General features: G+C 53.3%; 4 protein-coding genes across 4 annotated transcripts; 1 reads left to right on the forward strand and 3 right to left on the reverse strand.

The window, feature by feature from the left end:
* Positions 1-1,337: 1,337 nt before the first annotated feature.
* CONPUDRAFT_154960 (WD40 repeat-like protein) lies at positions 1,338-3,685 on the reverse strand (the record flags this gene model as incomplete). The annotated part of the gene is made up of 6 exons (XM_007771763.1): positions 1,338-2,151; positions 2,411-2,518; positions 3,024-3,130; positions 3,206-3,278; positions 3,342-3,395; positions 3,456-3,685. The coding sequence occupies 6 exons, from the start codon at positions 3,683-3,685 to the stop codon at positions 1,338-1,340; spliced, it is 1,386 nt and encodes a 461-aa protein (XP_007769953.1).
* A 636-nt stretch (positions 3,686-4,321) lies between these two features.
* On the forward strand, positions 4,322-8,950 carry CONPUDRAFT_125909 (uncharacterized protein). Its single transcript, XM_007771764.1, has 5 exons — positions 4,322-4,782; positions 4,847-5,126; positions 5,305-6,797; positions 6,862-8,009; positions 8,067-8,950. The coding sequence occupies exons 1-5, from the start codon at positions 4,494-4,496 to the stop codon at positions 8,250-8,252; spliced, it is 3,396 nt and encodes a 1,131-aa protein (XP_007769954.1). The 5' UTR covers positions 4,322-4,493; the 3' UTR covers positions 8,253-8,950.
* Positions 8,951-9,604: 654 nt separating this feature from the next.
* CONPUDRAFT_125910 (serine-tRNA ligase) lies at positions 9,605-11,708 on the reverse strand. Its single transcript, XM_007771765.1, has 8 exons — positions 11,421-11,708; positions 11,255-11,325; positions 11,025-11,186; positions 10,840-10,963; positions 10,586-10,779; positions 10,061-10,490; positions 9,865-10,004; positions 9,605-9,808 (listed from the first exon to the last, which is right to left on the reverse strand). The coding sequence occupies exons 1-8, from the start codon at positions 11,554-11,556 to the stop codon at positions 9,707-9,709; spliced, it is 1,359 nt and encodes a 452-aa protein (XP_007769955.1). The 5' UTR covers positions 11,557-11,708; the 3' UTR covers positions 9,605-9,706.
* Positions 11,709-13,839: 2,131 nt separating this feature from the next.
* Positions 13,840-17,321, reverse strand: CONPUDRAFT_25752 (uncharacterized protein; the record flags this gene model as incomplete). Its single annotated transcript, XM_007771509.1, has 13 exons — positions 13,840-14,151; positions 14,209-14,391; positions 14,444-14,607; positions 14,657-15,092; positions 15,152-15,507; positions 15,570-15,843; positions 15,892-16,108; positions 16,167-16,249; positions 16,305-16,483; positions 16,533-16,641; positions 16,699-16,962; positions 17,014-17,247; positions 17,298-17,321. Coding segments are annotated over 13 exons (2,835 nt in total), but the record flags the coding sequence as incomplete, so codon positions are not given.
* Positions 17,322-18,001: the final 680 nt, after the last annotated feature.

Below are 18,001 nucleotides of genomic sequence, written 5' to 3' on the forward strand. Positions count from 1 at the left end.
TCGGTGTACCGGCCCCCGCCAGTGAGCCTGGCTTCTAACCAATACCCCAATATAGACCCGACGAATCTCCAAAGCCGGGGTAAAACGTGGCCAGATATTGCGACCACCGACGCGACGACAGAGCTGCTAAGAAGCGGCGGGGCTGTGACGTTCGCTGACACGTTCCGCGAGCTCAGCTGACCTCGAGCCCAACACCAACGCGCTGCGGCTGAAGTGACGTACAGGCTCTCGGCGTGCAAAGCGTTACTCTTCGGGAACATATGCATGTGGCCCTCCTCGAGGTCATATTCTCTTCCATATCGTGGAAGTAAAACAACCATTCATTCTTCTTGCATTGGTCACCAGCTGCGCAAGTTCTGATCAGGATCGACCCATAGTTGACAGCGACATGGCTGAGGAGGTGCCTGCTGGCGTTGACATTGCTGTCATCATGCATGTCCGCGGCGCCGACGTCCCCGAGTCCCAAAACCTTCATCCTCATCCATCTTCTTCACTGACGTCGATGGCTCTCGAGAGGACCACTGGAGATAAATACAGTCATCATTGACAATGGCAGCTGGGTCTGACTCAGGCTCAGCTTGGAAGTTAACATTGGGATGCGTCGCCCGACATCGACTGTAACCGTGCTCGGTAGTTGTGCTCGGGGGGCTGACGCGGCAAACATCAACTCGGCGCTCAAGTAAGGCTAGAGATCGAGGCCTGGCATCAGAGTCAGAACATTGTTCGACGACACGACATATCGACTGCATGCTGAGCTCGGACCTCGGATGTCTCTGCTCTCGGACACATCTCACCTCGCCTCACCACACCACACCTCGTCTCGATCGGGTTTCTGGAGTAGCTTGAGCTGACTGATGTTGCTTACACCCGGTGGTAGGCTCCGAGTGGTCTCGGGATCCAAGTCCCGGCGAGCAGGCACAGTACTTAGTATATGGCCACATGTAATCATGAAGTTGACGGTTAAACAACTCGCAGTGGAGTACTAGTGCATTCGACCTTGAAAGCTTGATTAATTGATTGCTGTGCCTCCGTGCCTATATGTTTCTACTGTTGCAAGCATCAAGCGTAACACAGAATCGAGTTGTCGAGATGGCAGATGAAAGCTGTTGGAATACCGTCGGAAATCGATAGTAATCCGACAATGCGACGTTGAGAGTGTCATCAACATCAACATAGCCGTAACATAATCTCAGCAAAGAACACAAGCAAGCTCGAAAACGAAGATACAGCCCCAAACCCGCTATGCCAATACCAGCGGCAGCGAACGATCCTAGGATACCCGTCATGGGACACCCAAAGCACCTGTGATCACCGGCACCGAGCACGCACGCACCGAGCTAGAGCCCCGTAAAGAACCCCTTCTCCGCGTCCATCTCGTTTCTTCCCTTCTTACGACGACCAGCAAGCGGGTCGTTCTCCCCGCGCTTGCGCTTCTTGTCCCCAGCGCTCGGGCCCTCCGCATCCGAGTCCGAGCCAGCGTCGCCATCACCCACGGTTTCGGGGTATGCTTCTGCGTCTGCTTCTTCTGAGTCTGAGTCTGAGTTCGAGTCCGAGTCCGAGCCAGACTCTTCTACATCTTCCTTGGCCTTGTGCTTCCCTTTCAACATCTGCTTCTTCTCGCCAACACCAACCGTACTTCCCTCCTCTCCCTCCTTATCAGAATCATCGCCCACCGCATCCGCATCCGCATCCGCATCCGCATCCGCATCCGCATCCGCATCCGCATCCGCATCCGCATCCGCATCCGCATCCGCATCCGCATCCGCATCCGCATCCGAGCTGGCACCCCCGTCCTCGTCCTCAAACACCTCCCTCAGATCCGTCATCTTCAACACCTCCTCATGCCCCGCACTCCCCACCCAAATCCCCTCCCCGCCCCTATCCACCGCAATCCTCTCCACCGGCGCCTCCCCATGGTCCGCCACGACCCCAAGCAGCTTCGTCGGGAACAGCTGCACGGCCCTGACCAGCCCATCCGACGAGCCCGTGAGCACCGTCGAGTGCGCGGACGGGTAGCGCGAGGGGAGCGCGCATAGGGCGTCGATGGACGACGGGTGCCCCGGCACGCGGTCGACGCAGTCTGCCCAGCCGTGCGTGCGGTTGAAGATCGAGAGGATGCCGGTTTGTGTGCCGATGACGATTTTTGTTTTGCTAGGTAGGTGTGTTGCGTTAGCATGTTGTTGGTTGGGGCGGTACGGTTGAGCAGGACAGGGACACGATGCGGGGCACCGTCACTGTCGCAGGGCCGGCGCAGAGCTGGGCGTCTGCAGTGCGCCTTTGGCAAGGCACGAATCAATCGCGTACGATGACGATGATCGTGATGGAAGTGGCGGTAGCGTGCCGGGCGTCCTTAACGGCAGGCCCCAGCAGTGGACGCATAAAGATAGTGCCAGAAAGACGGAACACTCACTTGCGAATAGGGACGATCGAAAGCAGTTCATCCTCTTGATCCTCGGACTGGGCAAACGGCTCAGCCTTCTTTCCACGCACATCAATCACTGATAGAGTTCCATCGCCACTAGAGAGACAATGAACAGAATCAGAATCAGAATAGGCAGCCAGACAGACAGCGGGGGAAAGAAGAAGAATAAAAAGATGCCAGTTAAATTAAGTCAGGCGCCAGCGTAAAAGAGAGAAACAGGGAGAGCGCTGTGGCAACAATCAAAGAACCGGGGGAAGGGTAAAATCAGGGGCGCGAAGATAAATATATTAAAGATAAGATAGACAGATGTATGCGTGAATGTGGAAAGCGTGTTGCGGTTCTCCCGCGTCGAGGGGAAGGAATATGGGTCGCCGTTGGGGTATCCAGGCCAACAAGGCGAGGCTGTTGCCAGTCTAGATATGGCCTTGACCATGATTACAGGTTCTTGCCTGAGAAACGGGACAATCGAGCGCCAAAAGAGTGTGGTCAGGGGGTCAAGGGTGCGCGATCGCGGAGGGTGATGGTGACAGCACGTAAAGTGAAAGCAGGTGAAAGGAACGAAGAATGACATAGGAGGCGCAAGCGTGGGGTCGCAACTCACCTTGTTGCGACGAGGTGTTTTTTGTCCTCGAGCCAGAGGAAGTCCGAAATAAAGTCAAAGTGGTGTGGGTATTCGCGGATCGCGTCGTTCTGGCGATCGTCCCACAGCTATGGAATCGCGCACATAACAGTGTCGTTCTCAGTGAATACGGCTGTACGAGGCAAGGGGCGAACGGAGCTCACCTTGATGAGGCCGTCGTCGTCGCCGGTGGCAAAACAATGTGGCATGGTGCGTTTTATGCGGTTTATGGGCGAGCTTTAGGACCTGAAGTCGTTGAAGACAGGGTTCACGCAGCGACATGTCATCTAGACGACTCACGGATGGGCAGCTTTGCGCGTCTCAGAGAGCGCACCGGTGGCTGTGTCGATCGTGCTGTAGGGAAAACACGAGCTATGAGCGGGCCAGAACAAACGCGAATGAAGGCACACGGACAAGATGGACTTGGCCTTGCCAGCTGCCCAGAGACGTGATCCGTCCTTGGTCGAGCTCAGACATCGACAGGATCGTTTTGAGAGAGGGAGGGCAAAGGCGGGAGCGTGTTGGCCCTGTTCGTCATAGGTGAAGGCCTTGAGATGGCCTGTGAGCAGAGCGGTGTAGACGACGTTTTCTGTGGGGTGGAAGAGGAGGTCGAAGATCTGTGCGCCGACGGGTATGTCAGGCATGGTGATTGTTTGCTGGCAGACCGTTCAAACTGCGTTGATGGAGGAGTCGGAGGAGTGTACAGAAATTTTAGGGGTGGGCAGTAAGCGGAGGAATGTCAGGGACGGATGATCAAAGAGATGGAACTTCGGACATTGGCCAATAACGGCGCTTCGGACGGACAAAGTTTCCTAAAGGGGAAGGTGCTGTGTACTTGGTGGTGAGCTGGTTGTGTGATTCCGTGCAGACGCCGATTTCTTTCTTCTGCTTTACTTCATTTTCTGTTTTGTTGCTGATGGGTTTCTGGCCCGCCATCGGCCAATGTGGTATCTCCTGACGCTCCCCTCTGTCCTCGCCGCCCTCTGGTTCGCAGAGGCTGCTCGGCTCTCTCCTGCCTTCCCACAGCCGCAAGATGACCTCTCAACGGACCTTGCAACGACCGCCCACCTCTCCACCCTCTCCCTCAACTCCCCCCACCCCCAGCGCCACTTCGTCTCCCCAGAAGACGAGGACGGAGACGATCTCCAGCTCCTCGACATCGTCCTCCTCGCATCTGTAGATGGCCGCTTCCACGCTCTCAACCGCACTTCCGGACAGCGCCTCTGGTCCATGTCCCCCTCCGCAGCTCCCACATCCGGCTCAGATGCACCCACCGCCCTCGCTCCCCTCATTCGCACCAAACACACCTCTCTCGACACTTTTCACTACGACGATGAAGACGACGATGACGAAGAGCGCCCACACCAAGAGCTGTACGTGATCGAGCCCCAGTCCGGTGACATATACGTCCTCCCAAGTCCGCGCGGCGCCCTTCAGCGCCTCTCCCTCACCATGCCCCAACTTGTGGAGCTTTCCCCAGGCACATTTGCAGGCTCGGGCGGCAACACCCGCGCGAACGACTATGACCGTTTCTTTGTCGGCAAGAAAGAGTCAAGTTTTCTGAGTATCGAACTTGAAACCGGAAAAGTCCGCGCCATCACCGCCGAATGCCCTTGGAATCCATTCGAAGACCTTGCGCCGACCAGCACGGAGGACGAGGAGCTCGATCTCGACGACCTCGAGGACGCCTTCTCCAACGCAGAGCGGTTCAAGCCCACGGAGGTGTTCATTGGCCGTACCGGTGAGTCTAACATGTCTTCTCGAGTCATATGGGGTTGAGTCTGGAACTCGCTCCAATACGGCAGACTATCACGTCTCCATCTACCCCAAGGCCAAGTCCGCCCCTCCTCCTTCCCTCGGTGGTCGAGCTCGGGGCGCCCCCATCCAGAGCTTATCCTTTTCTGCGTATGGACCCAACGTGCAACACAGCGCCATGCAGGCTGCCTACAGGCGGACTGCGGACGACATCTATTTCGACTCGCTACCAAGTGGGGAAGCTATCATGCTGCACGCGCGCGACGATCCAGACGACGCATACAAGCAAGTCCCGGAGTTTGTCCGTTCTATCAAATTCGATAGCCCGATGTAAGTCCTGCTTTCTATTAACCTTTTCCTCTATTCTGGATTAGCGTCCTGAACGAGCGGACGCTGATGCCGGTACATTCGTTTTTGCTATCTTCCGTCTCTCTACTCGGATCCGATGCGACGCCACTCTTGTCTCACAATCCAATGCAATCAATATTGACGCTCGTCACGTTCTCAGTGTGGCCGTATTCGATGTCCTCCGTGGTGCACACTCGCGCGAGGCCTTCGCCCTCCTGCAGCCCCGCCACTCACTCGCTGATGCGCTCTTCGGCACCTCCAAATCCGGCTCAAGCAAGGGCTCTTTCCCCATGGATGCGAACAGCGCTTACCTCGGCCTCGTTGAGGAGACCGGCTCGCTCTTCGTCATGGGCACGGACCGGTTCCCGCTCGTCGCGTTCGGAGACACGCAATATGCGCCCGCATTGAAGTCAATCGACGCGCCTTCCGATTCTACGTCTAGAAAGAAGGGCAAGGGCAAGGGCAGGGGCGGAGAAGAGGATGCAGACGCAGACACGGACATGGATCTGCCAGACGACGTCGACGCGATCACGCGCCGCCGCAAGTGGGCGCAGGCGTGCTCGCGCACGGGCGGCGGCATAGACCGCAAGTGTCTCGTGGGCAAGCGCCCGCTCGAGGCGCCGCCCACCCTCCCCGGCGTCCCCTCGGTCCCGTTCTCGCCCTCTCCCTCTCCGGTGCCCGCACAGCACCCGGGGTTCAACAGCGGGCTTCCTGCGCCGGCGGCACCGAGTGAGGGCGCCGGTAGCGGTGTCCCCGTGGACAATACGACGTTTACAAAGATCTGGCGCAGCGTTGCGCACTCGACGGCTGCGGTCGTCGAGCGCCCGCTTTCGCTCGTGGGCGGTGTGGGCGCGAGTGTGCTGGGTACGGTGTTGCTCGCTGTGCTTGGTGGCGTGTACGTCACGCGCTCCAAGGGCTTCACTTCGTCTTCGCCCGCCTCGGTTGCTGTGCCTCCGGCGCCTGGCACGCACGAGGCTGCGATTGGGAGTTCGGAGGAAGCTGGCAGGGGCGATGGCTCAAGGGCTGTGCCTGTGGTCAATCTTGACGATACGGCCCCGGTTCAACCTGCGACTGCGGTTGTGGGGACAGCGGACGGTGTCGTGGAAACTTCGGGTGCGACAGCCACCCCGGATTCTGACGGCGCTCCAAGCACCCCAACTCCAACGCCCAAGGGTCATGGCAACGACAGCGACTCCACCCCGTTTACGCCCGTGCCTGCATCCGCATCCAAGTCCGAGATGAACGGAGACCAGACTCTCGTGACTGCCTCCGTGAAGTTCAGCGTTCCTCCCGGCTCGCCTAAGCTATCGAGGGATGAGGACACGGCGGACGATACAGGCGCTGAAGATCAGGACCAGGACCAGGACCAGGACCAGGATCAAGGGCAGGAGGACCAGGGCGCGCCACGGAAGCGCCGCCGCCGCCGAGGCAAGAAAGGCAAGGGTAATGCCAATGCCCAGGCCAATGGAAGGACAGACGAGCAGGGCCAGGGTCAGGCACTGGGATCGGGATCGGGTCAGGAGGAGCAGGAACGGATAGAAGGGATTCCAAGAGCAGTTACCGCGTCGCCGACGCTGATCGTGCAGAGGTCTGCCGCGGCGCCGCCGGTGCAGCAGCAGGCGACGTCGTTGGTTGTTTCTGATACGGTTCTCGGTGAGTTTATGTTATTGAAGGTCTGTGATCGTGTAGTTGCTGACACCGATGTCCTCGTGCGCAGGGTTCGGCTCGCACGGTACTGTCGTCTTCCAAGGCTCGCTGCAGGGGCGCGCCGTCGCCGTGAAGCGCCTTCTGCAAGATTTTGTCACGCTCGCCGCGCGCGAGGTGTCCATCCTACAGGAGTCAGACGACCACCCGAATGTGATCCGGTACTACTACCAAGAGTCGCACGCCAACTTCCTCTACATCGCGCTCGAGCTCTGCCCCGCCTCGCTCGCGGACGTGATCGAGCGCCCGGACGTGCACCGCGATATCATCGTAGGCTTCGACTCCAAGAAAGCCCTTCGGCAGATCACCTCGGGCCTGCGGCATCTGCACAGTCTCAAGCTCGTGCATCGCGACATCAAGCCGCAGAATATACTCGTGTCCGGCCCAAAGCCCGGCGCGAGCGGCGCGGGCAAGGACGGCGGGAGGCGGATGCTCATTAGCGATTTCGGGCTGTGCAAGAAGCTCGAGGTCGACCAGACGAGTTTTCTGCCGACTGCGCATGGGGCTATGGCGGCGGGCACTGTTGGGTGGCGTGCGCCTGAGATTCTGCGCGGGGACGTGCGTCTCGAGGATCCGGGCGACGACGGGTCGTCGGTGAGCTCGCGGGGGAGCGTTGGGACTGCCACGGGCGGCTCGACGGGGAGCACGGGCACGGCGGGAGGAAGCGGGAAACGGCCGACGCGGCTGACGAAGAGCGTGGATATTTTTGCGCTGGGGTGTTTGTTCTTCTATGTGCTCACGAACGGGGGCCATCCGTTTGGGGACCGGTATGAGCGCGAGAGCAACATTATGAAGGGGAGCAGGGCGCTCGAGGGGCTCGAGCGGTTCGGCGAGGAGGGGAGCGAGGCGGTGGATCTGATTGGGCGGATGATCGATGCGGAGGCGGGCGCGAGGCCGGATACGACGACGTGTCTGCTGCATCCGTTTTTCTGGGACGCGGGGAAGCGGTTGAGTTTCTTGCAGGACGCGTCGGACCGGTTCGAGATTATGTGTCGGGATCCGAGGGATCATAATCTTGTTGTGCTCGAGACGGGGGCGGCGCAGGTTGTGGAAGGGGACTGGTATGCGAGGTTGGATCGGGTGTTTGTTGAGAATTTGGGCAAGTTTAGGAAGTACGATGGGAAGAGCGTGCAGGATCTGATGAGGGCGTTGCGGAATAAGGTGCGTTCTTCCCTTCTGCATTCTCTTCGAGCAACGTCCTGACGGGCTGGAATGTAGAAACATCACTACCAGGATCTGCCGGACAACGTCAAGCGGACGCTAGGCTCCATGCCCGAGGGCTATTTGGCGTACTTCACGAAGCGCTTCCCGAGGTTGTTCTTGCACGTGTATGGTGTCGTCTCTGGCACGGCGCTGCGGCACGAGAGCATGTTCAGGTCTTACTTCGAGCTTGCGGAATCGTAAAGTGAACGACGGAGTTTGGTTGACGTCTCCCCTCTCCCGACGACGCTTTCGATGCTGTCCTCTTGGTCACCCTCCCCTCCTCGAATACTCCGTTACATCCTTGGCGACATCCTTAGTTCACATCCCCCCGCTTCCCTTCTACCTGCTCTCCCTCCTCCTTCACCTCCTCTCTTGCATTTCCGACTTCTAAAAGTATACTCTCATCATATCTTTCGGTTCTGGCCCCTGGTCCCCCGCAGACCGTGGGCAATGGGGTAGGTGGGCGAGCGCACGCCGCGGTCCGTGGAGGGAAGCTTTGCTGGTAAACTAAAATAATAGACGACGGCGGGGCCTCGCTTGGATGACTGGGTTGATAGATGGAATGGATGGATGAACGGACTCGACAGATATCCAACGTTGCGGCTGTGTTATTTCTTTCACCTTCTTCCCCTCTTCTCTTTTTCTCGCTCTCTTCTGTCTCTTTCTTTCTTGTTTGTTTGCTTGTTTCGATCTTGCCTCTCCATTTCATTGCTGATACACTGATACAACACCAACAACCGCTGATATCGATGCACATGCATGTTCATTATAACCTACACGACTCGTCGCATTACAGTATTTGTCTAGTACCCCCCACGGTGTGCACTCGTGCGCACTCTGGAATATCTCACTATGTATTTGTACTAGTATGTTAGCTAGTTTATTGCATTTGCTCTGACTGCTCTCTCGGTGGGATGTGGACATGCGAGTGGTTGTTCTCCAATTTTCGAAGGCAAGCTAAGGCGTCCTGCCTCTTCGCCCTTGATGCGTCTCGGTGGACCCGGGGACAAGTAAATAGCCGTAACCTATAAACAAACCGCTTAAGGTTGCTAATCTCTAGATGCCGGAGGGGCCCCATGATGCATGCTGATTGCATGACTTGGGCTATGCTGCCGGTTACATTCTCCAAGCCCGCAAATTCTGCATCTCGCGGTGATAACCTGATGCGTGCCTCCCGCGAACCTCCACGCCCTCGAATTCGCCGTAATGCTGCATTACTGAGGCGTTCAAAATGTGCGTCCGATCGAGGTCGCATCAACTACGTTCTCATCACGGCGGAACGATTACTCGGTAACTTCGCCATTAAACCAAGCTGAGTTTAGTTCGCCTCAGTATGTTTGTTCACCGGAGTGGGGGTCATTGTGCTGATCCAGCGTTGTCGGCGGAGTAATTCATTTCCGACGCATTTCGGCTCAGCCTCATGTCGGGCGATTTGGTTGACCCGCTGGATTCGGGCGACGCAAGTGTAGACACAATGAATCTTGTTGTCCACAATCCCTGAATTAAGTTCGCACGACTGCGCCGTTATGCAGTACGTTTAGCTTTCTGAGACCCGTCAAGAGGCCGATACGTGCAAGGCCCCGTCTATAGTCATACGAAACGTACATTCCCAACTACTCAGAAATATAGAGATGAAAAACCACTAGGGGTAACCATCACGCCTGCTTGCGCTGCAGGTTCTTGGGCAGCTCCTTTTTCCAAGGGAGGAAGTCGCGGCCGTGCATGTACGGACGGAGTACCTCGGGGACTCTCAGACCCTGTGAACACGCTTAGCAAACGACGGCAACGACAACGACAAGGTGTGGTAACTTACCTCGGGTGTCTGGTAGTTCTCGACAAGACAGCAGAGCGCACGCTCGGTTGCGCACATCGTACCATTGAGCATGTGCACGTAGACCTTGCGCTGCTGGTCCTTCGAGCGGAGACCGCATCGGACTTCTAGCCGTCTGCTCTCTGCGTGAATATTCGTTGTCAGTACCATGCAGAACCAAGAGTAAAAAAAGGCGTACGGTAATCTGTGCAGTTCGAGCACGAGACCAGCTCCTTATAGTCTCCTTGGAAGGGGAACCACGCCTCCAGATCGCACTTCTTGGCCGCCGCCAAGTTCAGCGCGCCCGATACGATTGCCACGACACGGTATGGTAGCCCCAGCGACTGATAGAATGCCTCCGAGTTGCCGAGCATCGTGTCAAATGCCTCCCAGGACGCATCGGGCGCGGTAATGACGAACTGCTCGACCTTCTCGAACTGGTGCACGCGGAAGATGCCCCACATATCGCGTCCTGCGGAGCCGGCCTCCTTGCGGAAGCATGTCGAGTAACCAGCATAGTAAATTGGCAGCTGAGTCTTCGGGTCTTCGAACCACTCATCTTGGTGGAAGGCAGAGATGGGCTGTTCCGAGGTAGCAATGAGGTATTTCTCGTCTTCGCTCGCGATCACCTATCAGTTGGTGTCGAATGGCCACACACGGCCGATGAAAGATGTGAGCGATCATGTAACGAGGAGGATAAAGATGGAGCGTGGAGAAGGCACACCTTGTAGAGCTCCTCGTCAAATTGATCAAGCTGCGCCGTCTTGGCCATAACATCCTTGTTGACCATGAATGGTGGCTGAATCTTTTTGTATCCGCGCCCACGGAGGAAGTCTAGGGCATATGAGATGAGCGCCTGGTTCAGGTCTACGCCATCGTCCGTGAGGAAGTAGCCACGGTGGCCTGCCACCTTGGCACCTGTCGTTAACTTCCTTCAGCAAAGCGCACATAAGGAGGGGAAAGTGGCGGAGGACGAACCGCGATCAAGATCCATAGCGTCCAGTCGGAGAAGAACTTCGTGATGGGGCATGATGTCAGTCTTCTTCTCAACCTGCGCGTTAGGACCATCGGGGTGCCATGTCCGGAGAGTGACGTTTTCATCCTACGAACACGCATATATGCATGCGTTAGTGCAAGTGTTGATACTGTGTCTCCTGACTCACCTCCGTCTGGCTAATGGGAACGTCCTTGGCGATGATATTGCCAACAGTGCTCGCCTTTTTGCGCATCTCCTGCTCGTACTCCTTAGTTGCCTTTTTCATTGCCTCAAGCTGAGCATCGAGTGTCTTCTTGTTCGCAACTAGCTCGTCTGCGTTCTCCTTGGCCTGTGTACAGCGGGAGACATGCAATTGTCAGAAGTTCGTAGCATTGAGGTGAGATGTGGGTAGCATGCCTTCTTCTTAGCACCGATCTGCTTCTGGATCTCGTTTATCTGCTTGCTCAGGGTGTTCTCCTCAAATCCCTCTATGTGAAATCAAAGTGATCAGTAGGTGTTCTCAAGAGATGTAGGGATGAAGTTCGTTACAACCGCAACGCATCACAGAGCCGGAGACACGTACTTTTGGCCCACTCATCGTACATCCCAATGACCTCGTCGACGATTTCGGCTGACTCTCCTCGTTTCCGTTGCGATTCGCGAATCTCCTCGGCGTTACCGCCCTTGCGGTCGATGAAACTGGTCACGTCGAGCGTCATGGTGATCGTTGAGCTCGAGAATGTCAGAAGATAGAAGGAAATAAGAAAGCTAGTGTGATGAGCGGGTATAGGCAACAGAAGGATAGAGCGCGGTGGATGTGGTACAAGCAGAGTCAATAACCCGTTACCCGCTCTTCGTGAATCTTTCCGAGTCACGGCCGCGACAAAAACAGCAGATAAACGTTATCTCCTCCGGTTATATTTCCATACAAGGAAGGCACTGTCCTGGCCCGCCGGCAGCAATGTCCACAGCAAGCTGCTGCACTAGGCTGCACTTGCTGTACTCTTGCTGTACACCGCCAAAGTGCACAAAGGGAAATGTGACCTTGAACGGGTAAGGTTGACTGAATCTGCACGTCAAAGCGTCTCGCGACCTTGGCCATCGCTTGGGCCAACCTTACATACTGAATTGTTGTCCAAATATCAATCCAACCTTTGACAAACCCTCGACCATATGTCCATGCAACCATGAGACCGAGATCTAAGCAAAACCTTTTTACAACATGGATAAGGTATTTATCTGCTCATTTTTGCATTGCATGTGTCGAACTCCACCCAACGCTTTGACCTCCCTGTACTTATATACTTGGTGAGCCCCCCTATCGATATCCTTCACTCGCCTTGCATATCATCATGCCGCTGCCCATCAAATCCGAGAGTCCCGATAACGCCCCAGATACTGTGCCGGTCGCATCTCTGTGTCCCAATAGGACGCTTACAATCAACTTCGGGCCTTGCGCACCTCAAAACTTAGTGAGTTAATTACCCGCACTTCATCAGCTTACAGTATTAATCGTTCACCCTTCCAGACACTCAATATAAGCTTAAACTCGGGAACTAGAGCTGAGGATGAAATCGTCACTATTGGTGATGCACACAAAAACGCGGCACTGGACCAGGAAATGCCCAGCCAGTCAGGTTGGGATCGGCATGTATCTGTACCCAATGTCTCAGTGTGTGAAGACACCAAGGCCGGATCACAGACTGCATCAGAGACCGAGTCGGAGACCGAGCCCGAGTCGGAAACGGACAGTGAGGTGTGTTGGCTTCTCGGCGAAATCAAGAAGTCCCGACACTGCACGTCCATTTATGAAAGTGCACTGCACTCACGTCGTGCAGAGCTTGCCCATGCACATGTATCTAAAGGTACTTGTCCGATTTTGCCATGATTTATCTCACCAGCTCATGTTTATTGACAGCATCTGAATACGGTAGTCGTCCTCACAAGCGAGCCAGAGTTTCGTGAGGATTCCCATTTCTATACACCATTATGGCAGCCTACAGCATGTTATAGCACGTGAATGCGAGGTGTATTAATGTGTGCTCTAATGTTATGGTATAAACATGGATTTGTTTTGGTTTAAGTGACGTAGGGATGTGTTCAGGCCCCTGCTTCAGTTTTTTTGCTCAGCCTTTTGCTCACGACCAGGCTTGTGGAGAAGACGCCTTGACCAGAGCGCATGTCCATCAGAGCCCGGCCGTGGGCGGCGAAACTCAACTTCAGCATTTCGGGGCCTCAATGGGGCACGCGCGAGGGTTTGCGGAACGGGGCACCTGCGCCCACCTCCGGAAGCAGCATGAGATGTAAGAATGAGAGACGCGCTCGCGTCTGTGAGGAATATAACAGCGGAGTTTCAAATAAGGAAAACCAAGCAGAACCAAATAAAGGCGCGCCGAACACGACATTGGCACAGTATACACCAAATCACACACGGCTGAAGTGCTAGAATGGCCGACTTTCCAGAATTTGACATACTTTAACATATATACAGTATCAATAGCATTAAAATCGTTTGTATCACCAGCAAAATAATTGAGATGCCAGGCAACACATGCCAACATAATTCAATGTCCGATTCCCAATATAGAAGGCGGAGTTCAATCTCTGTATACGTCTCTCGCACGTTTACCCTCTCAGCGTTCTCTTACTTTATTTCTGCTGCTGAAGCATACACGGACTGCACAACTCGGGTAATTACGCTACGGGGCACCAACCTATTGTTCTTGGCGGATTACCCTGTTGTTCAGTATATGCTATGCAGCAATGTTTCTCTTGATACAATAGTTTAAAACAATCCGGCGCACAGTGTACATCAAATCTAATATAGGAGCAAGCTACTATACTTTGAGATTAACACGAACACGTTTTTGTGTAGCCCTACTTGACTCGGATAGCGGATCTCCACTGCTTGCTACCACCTCTTTGCGCTTGCCTTGCACAGTATGAGAATTAAGTGCAGCACCTGTGGGATCAGTAGCAAGCTTTGCGACCTTAGCTGCATCACGTTTTGCCTGTGCCTTCTCGCGTTTCTGAGCATTGTCTGTCCGAAGCTTGCTGGCTGCCATGCAGTGATGCAACTTGCGGTCAGCATACAGAGGTTTTACTGCTACCAAATTTCGTGGCAATAGCTTCCTGATGTGCCCGGCATTGTGTAGGGCATGTAAGTTCAAGATGAATTGGTCGTCATCTGAATGCTGGATTGCATGAACAACTCGTGTGGTCTCCTGGCGCTCCTGCCTCTCATTGTGAGATGCTTGAGCCATGCACCCGCCCGCTCTGCAGTTGTGTTGAACAGAGCAGAGGCAAAGGATATCCTGATCAAATGTCATTAATTTTAACGACACTCATTATCAATACGACTAACTGCATACCTTTGATCCGACCGTCAGATATTGTGAATGCTGATCTGCACGCCTTAGAGATGGCATATCAAATTCTGGATGAGGTTCGCTACTCATGTAGAACTGCTCGACCGTGACAAGCCCTCTGTCTTGGACACGGATGCTCGATGTTTGCACCACAATCTCACAAATTCTGCCAGCAACAACCTGTTGCTTAAACATCAGGAACCAAAGATGAAAGCTATCAAATAGGTTGTGAACGCACCACTCCAGATGCAGAGACTAATACCCATGACCCAACCTTACAAAGATCGCCCACATTTGAAGTTACTGACACACCAAAGCGCCATTTGGACTCAGGGGAAGTGGATAGCAAGTCTTCAGGTGTGGCCCACACACTCTTGGAAGCACGGGTGGTCTCCCAGACAACTGCTGTGGCACTGCGAATTGGAACCGGCTTGATTTCACCTGTGGTCACCAATCATCAGTAGATGATTGCTTGAGTGAATGCCGCATATACCTGCTGACCGCTCACAAGCTGGAGCCCATCCTAAGTGGTTTTGAAGCACAGGCTCCTCATGCAACAATTGGAGGACATTCTTGGATGCGCATACCCAGGAGCCATCCTCATACCAATACCCACCACTAAGTATGTGCTTGATCCGATCCATTGAGGCAAATTTGGTGGCAATATCTCGACTGGGTGCCAAGTGATTGCTCAGGATAGAGCAGAGGCGAAATACCGCATTGAAACACTCGAATATTTCGGTTGAATAACGCACTGCCGGACCAAAGCGACGTATATCTTCTTCAAGATGAATCAGGACCTGAAGTTTCATTTTCTGAATTATTTTCGATGGCTCTAAGTCGTCCATGGAGTCCAAGACGTTGGCAATGGCTACTCTTAGGTCAATCTATGAGCACAATCAGAGCTATACTTCAAGAAAGATTACTGAATAAAATTGAGACTTACAAAGTATGTGTCGAGATTATTAATCTCTGGTATCCACAACAGTGCACCAAGAGATCCAAGCGATTTAATGAGGTTAAACTGTGCATGGTTGACCAGGCCATGAACATGAAAGACCATTGTTTGCATGAGTGTCTTGAAGTGTTTTCCGATAAGGTTGTTCCGGTACTGCATCATATAAGCAGCACGGATGGGAGGGACATTCAAACCATCAATGTCGGTGGACTGGAGACGCAAAGCGAATATGTTCTGCTCATTCTCTTTCCAACCATTGTGGAGAAACCACCATACGTATTTTGCAACACCAAGAAGTATGGTGTGCAAGATCTCGACTGGCGTATCTCTGCAAGGATCAAGACCTATCATAATTCCACCAATGAAGTATAAGCCACATGTCTGGCTCGTTTGAGTGGCCACTTACCGGGTACAGATAGCAGAGGGTTCATCCATTGACCTGGCTGCTCATAGAACCATGCAGATATTTGCTCGTAAATTTGCTCGTGCGTAAGATTTGTGGTTGAGGATAAGTGACGCGATTTTTCAAGTAGAGTGTCAATCCAATGTTGTGCAATCTTATCCTTGACACCTGTCGCTGTTTGAAGGTCTTTGATGGGCTTCTCAACACCATACATTGCCAGGTGTATTTGTCTGAGGAGAATCGAGCGTGTATATTCAGCTGTTCGTGGTTCTCCAGCCTGGATGAAGTATGAGAAGAAAGAGTGACTATTGGAGACCTGACTCACAAAGTGTAGTGCATGATAACCTGAATCAGTTCCTGTTTCTTCCAAAGGACCACCATTCTTGCACTTCCGACACTTGAGGTTCGCATTTCCACCCATATGTGAGCACTCTTCAGACTGCTGTGGATTATCTGCAGGGAGCGATGGGATTCTCAAAATCACACGACAAGGTCTATGAGTTACTGCATTGAAGCAGCGAACTGGATTCTGATGTGTTTCTCTAAACAAACAGGTTGGTCAGCATAATTGCACGGAAAAAACACCAGAAGTTTACTCACTTTACCTGCTCTGTGACAGCTGCAAACTGTTCCAGAGCTGACGCATGTGGTGATGTAGACACAAATCGCACGAAATATTCTTGCTGAAAGCAGTTGATTATTAGCCTTGAATTTGACATTATGCAGCTAATGACACACCTGGAGTAAGCGTCCCGGCAAGTTTGAGTTTACCATATAGATGTTGATATGTTTGTTATACTGTTTGCTTTGATTTCCGGAGACATCATCGCACCATAGAGGACACATAACCACATAGAGGTCATCTCCACCAGCAAGCTCTCGAAGCTTGCTGGGCATTTGTGGAACAGACAAAATATCTACATGGTGTAATATTAGCACAAGTCTGTCGTACAGAAACTGGCTGACCTGTCCATGGGATCTTATCTGAATATCTGAGGGAAAGCGTGGGGTAATTGATGCTAAACTCATCAGCTAAATGACTTTCAACACCATCCACATTAATCCTCCACCCTTCCTATAAGATAAACATAATATATCAGAACTGACCATAATGCATACAAAGAACACACACCGGCAAGACTGTGACAGTTTTGCAATCAGCATACAGCTGACCTTGCCGCATCACCCATGCTTGAGGGATCACCGGCTGCTGAGAACGAAGCAAAGCCACCTCACCAATGTAGAACTGAACTCCATGGCGTGAATACATCGGTGTGAGCTCGCTGGGATCAAACTCCTTCCATCGTTGGGCCTGCCATACTTCAGAGAGTGGTCCTTGGCCAACATCCTCGGGATAAAACCGCAGATGTTGAGCAATTTCAGGATTAGAAAAGTCCTAGAGGGTGATTATCAAAGATAATCCAGGAATTAAAACAGCAGTACTTACACGAGCTACTGAGTCGCGGATGTTATTCACATGGAAGTGATTTCCCAGCATGGACGTGAACGGCTGGGGTTCTGATCCACATCGTTTCCGAAGCTCACTCTGAAACTTACGGAATGCATCAAAAGACGGGACACCAGGAATGTTACACTGCTCGAGAAGCCACAAGATCAATTTGAACTGTGCGCTTGACATCCTTAAACGCGGCAAGTTATCTAGAATATCCAGAAGCATGGTCTGAGGCGAGATTCAGAGTAGGAAACTTGAGCTATAAGTCTGGAGCTTACCACTTTGTTAGGATATGGGGAATAAGTCGAATCTTTGGTTATATGAGGGTCAAACCGAGGGTGAACATCGTCTTCAGATGCAGACCTCAGCAAGTCTGGTTTAAGCATGCATAAGAATAGGTTGAATGTAAGATAGAACAGATTTAGAGACTGACCCATCTCACGGAAATTCTGAGTTACATTTGAGAGTGCAACATCATCGTCATCAATGAGACCTGCTGCAACAGCATCTGCATGCTCTGCTTCCATGACCAGCAGTTGCAGTTGCTCTGAGATAGCTTCTTGCTGAGAAGCCGTGTTCGATGTAAGTTAGGACATAAATGCAGGTATGACTGGCTCAAATGCAAAATCGTGGCTTGTGTGCACCTCCTCAGTGGTGATGTCGTCGGTTGAGACTGTGGGCTGCACAGTTGCATGCATGCTGGGTCTCGAAGCACTCGACAAGTGCCCATGAAAATAATGAGCTTGTGCAACGTTAGATACACCATAAAATCGGTCTGCAGCAGTGGTGTACTGCGCTCTTGTCAAGTCCTGTTGGCTGGCGCAAGTGACAGCTTTGCCATGCCCTTCCGAGTCAAGGTGCTTGCTCATGCTTGCTTTGGTGATCCAAGGAATGTCAGGTGAAAAGCGAGCACAGATTTTACAGCGCACCTTCCCAGCCTGGGAAGGATGTGCCTCAAATGCTACAAAATAAATAACAATAA

This window comes from Coniophora puteana, assembly GCF_000271625.1.
Source record: "Coniophora puteana RWD-64-598 SS2 unplaced genomic scaffold CONPUscaffold_8, whole genome shotgun sequence".
NCBI lineage: Eukaryota > Fungi > Basidiomycota > Agaricomycetes > Boletales > Coniophoraceae > Coniophora > Coniophora puteana.

Bases quoted from the DNA above. Each gene is read 5' to 3' on its own strand.
- CONPUDRAFT_125909 (XM_007771764.1), top strand. From the start codon at position 4,494: ATGCCCCAACTTGTGGAGCTTTCCCCAGGCACATTTGCAGGCTCGGGC. The intron at 5,127-5,304 runs GTAAGTCCTGCT...TCACGTTCTCAG, and splicing joins ATCAAATTCGATAGCCCGAT to TGTGGCCGTATTCGATGTCC. The intron at 6,798-6,861 runs GTGAGTTTATGT...CCTCGTGCGCAG, and splicing joins TGTTTCTGATACGGTTCTCG to GGTTCGGCTCGCACGGTACT.
- CONPUDRAFT_125910 (XM_007771765.1), bottom strand. From the start codon at position 11,556: ATGACGCTCGACGTGACCAGTTTCATCGACCGCAAGGGCGGTAACGCC. The intron at 11,187-11,254 runs GCATGCTACCCA...CGCTGTACACAG, and splicing joins AGATCGGTGCTAAGAAGAAG to GCCAAGGAGAACGCAGACGA. The intron at 10,780-10,839 runs GTTCGTCCTCCG...AGTTAACGACAG, and splicing joins CGCTATGGATCTTGATCGCG to GTGCCAAGGTGGCAGGCCAC.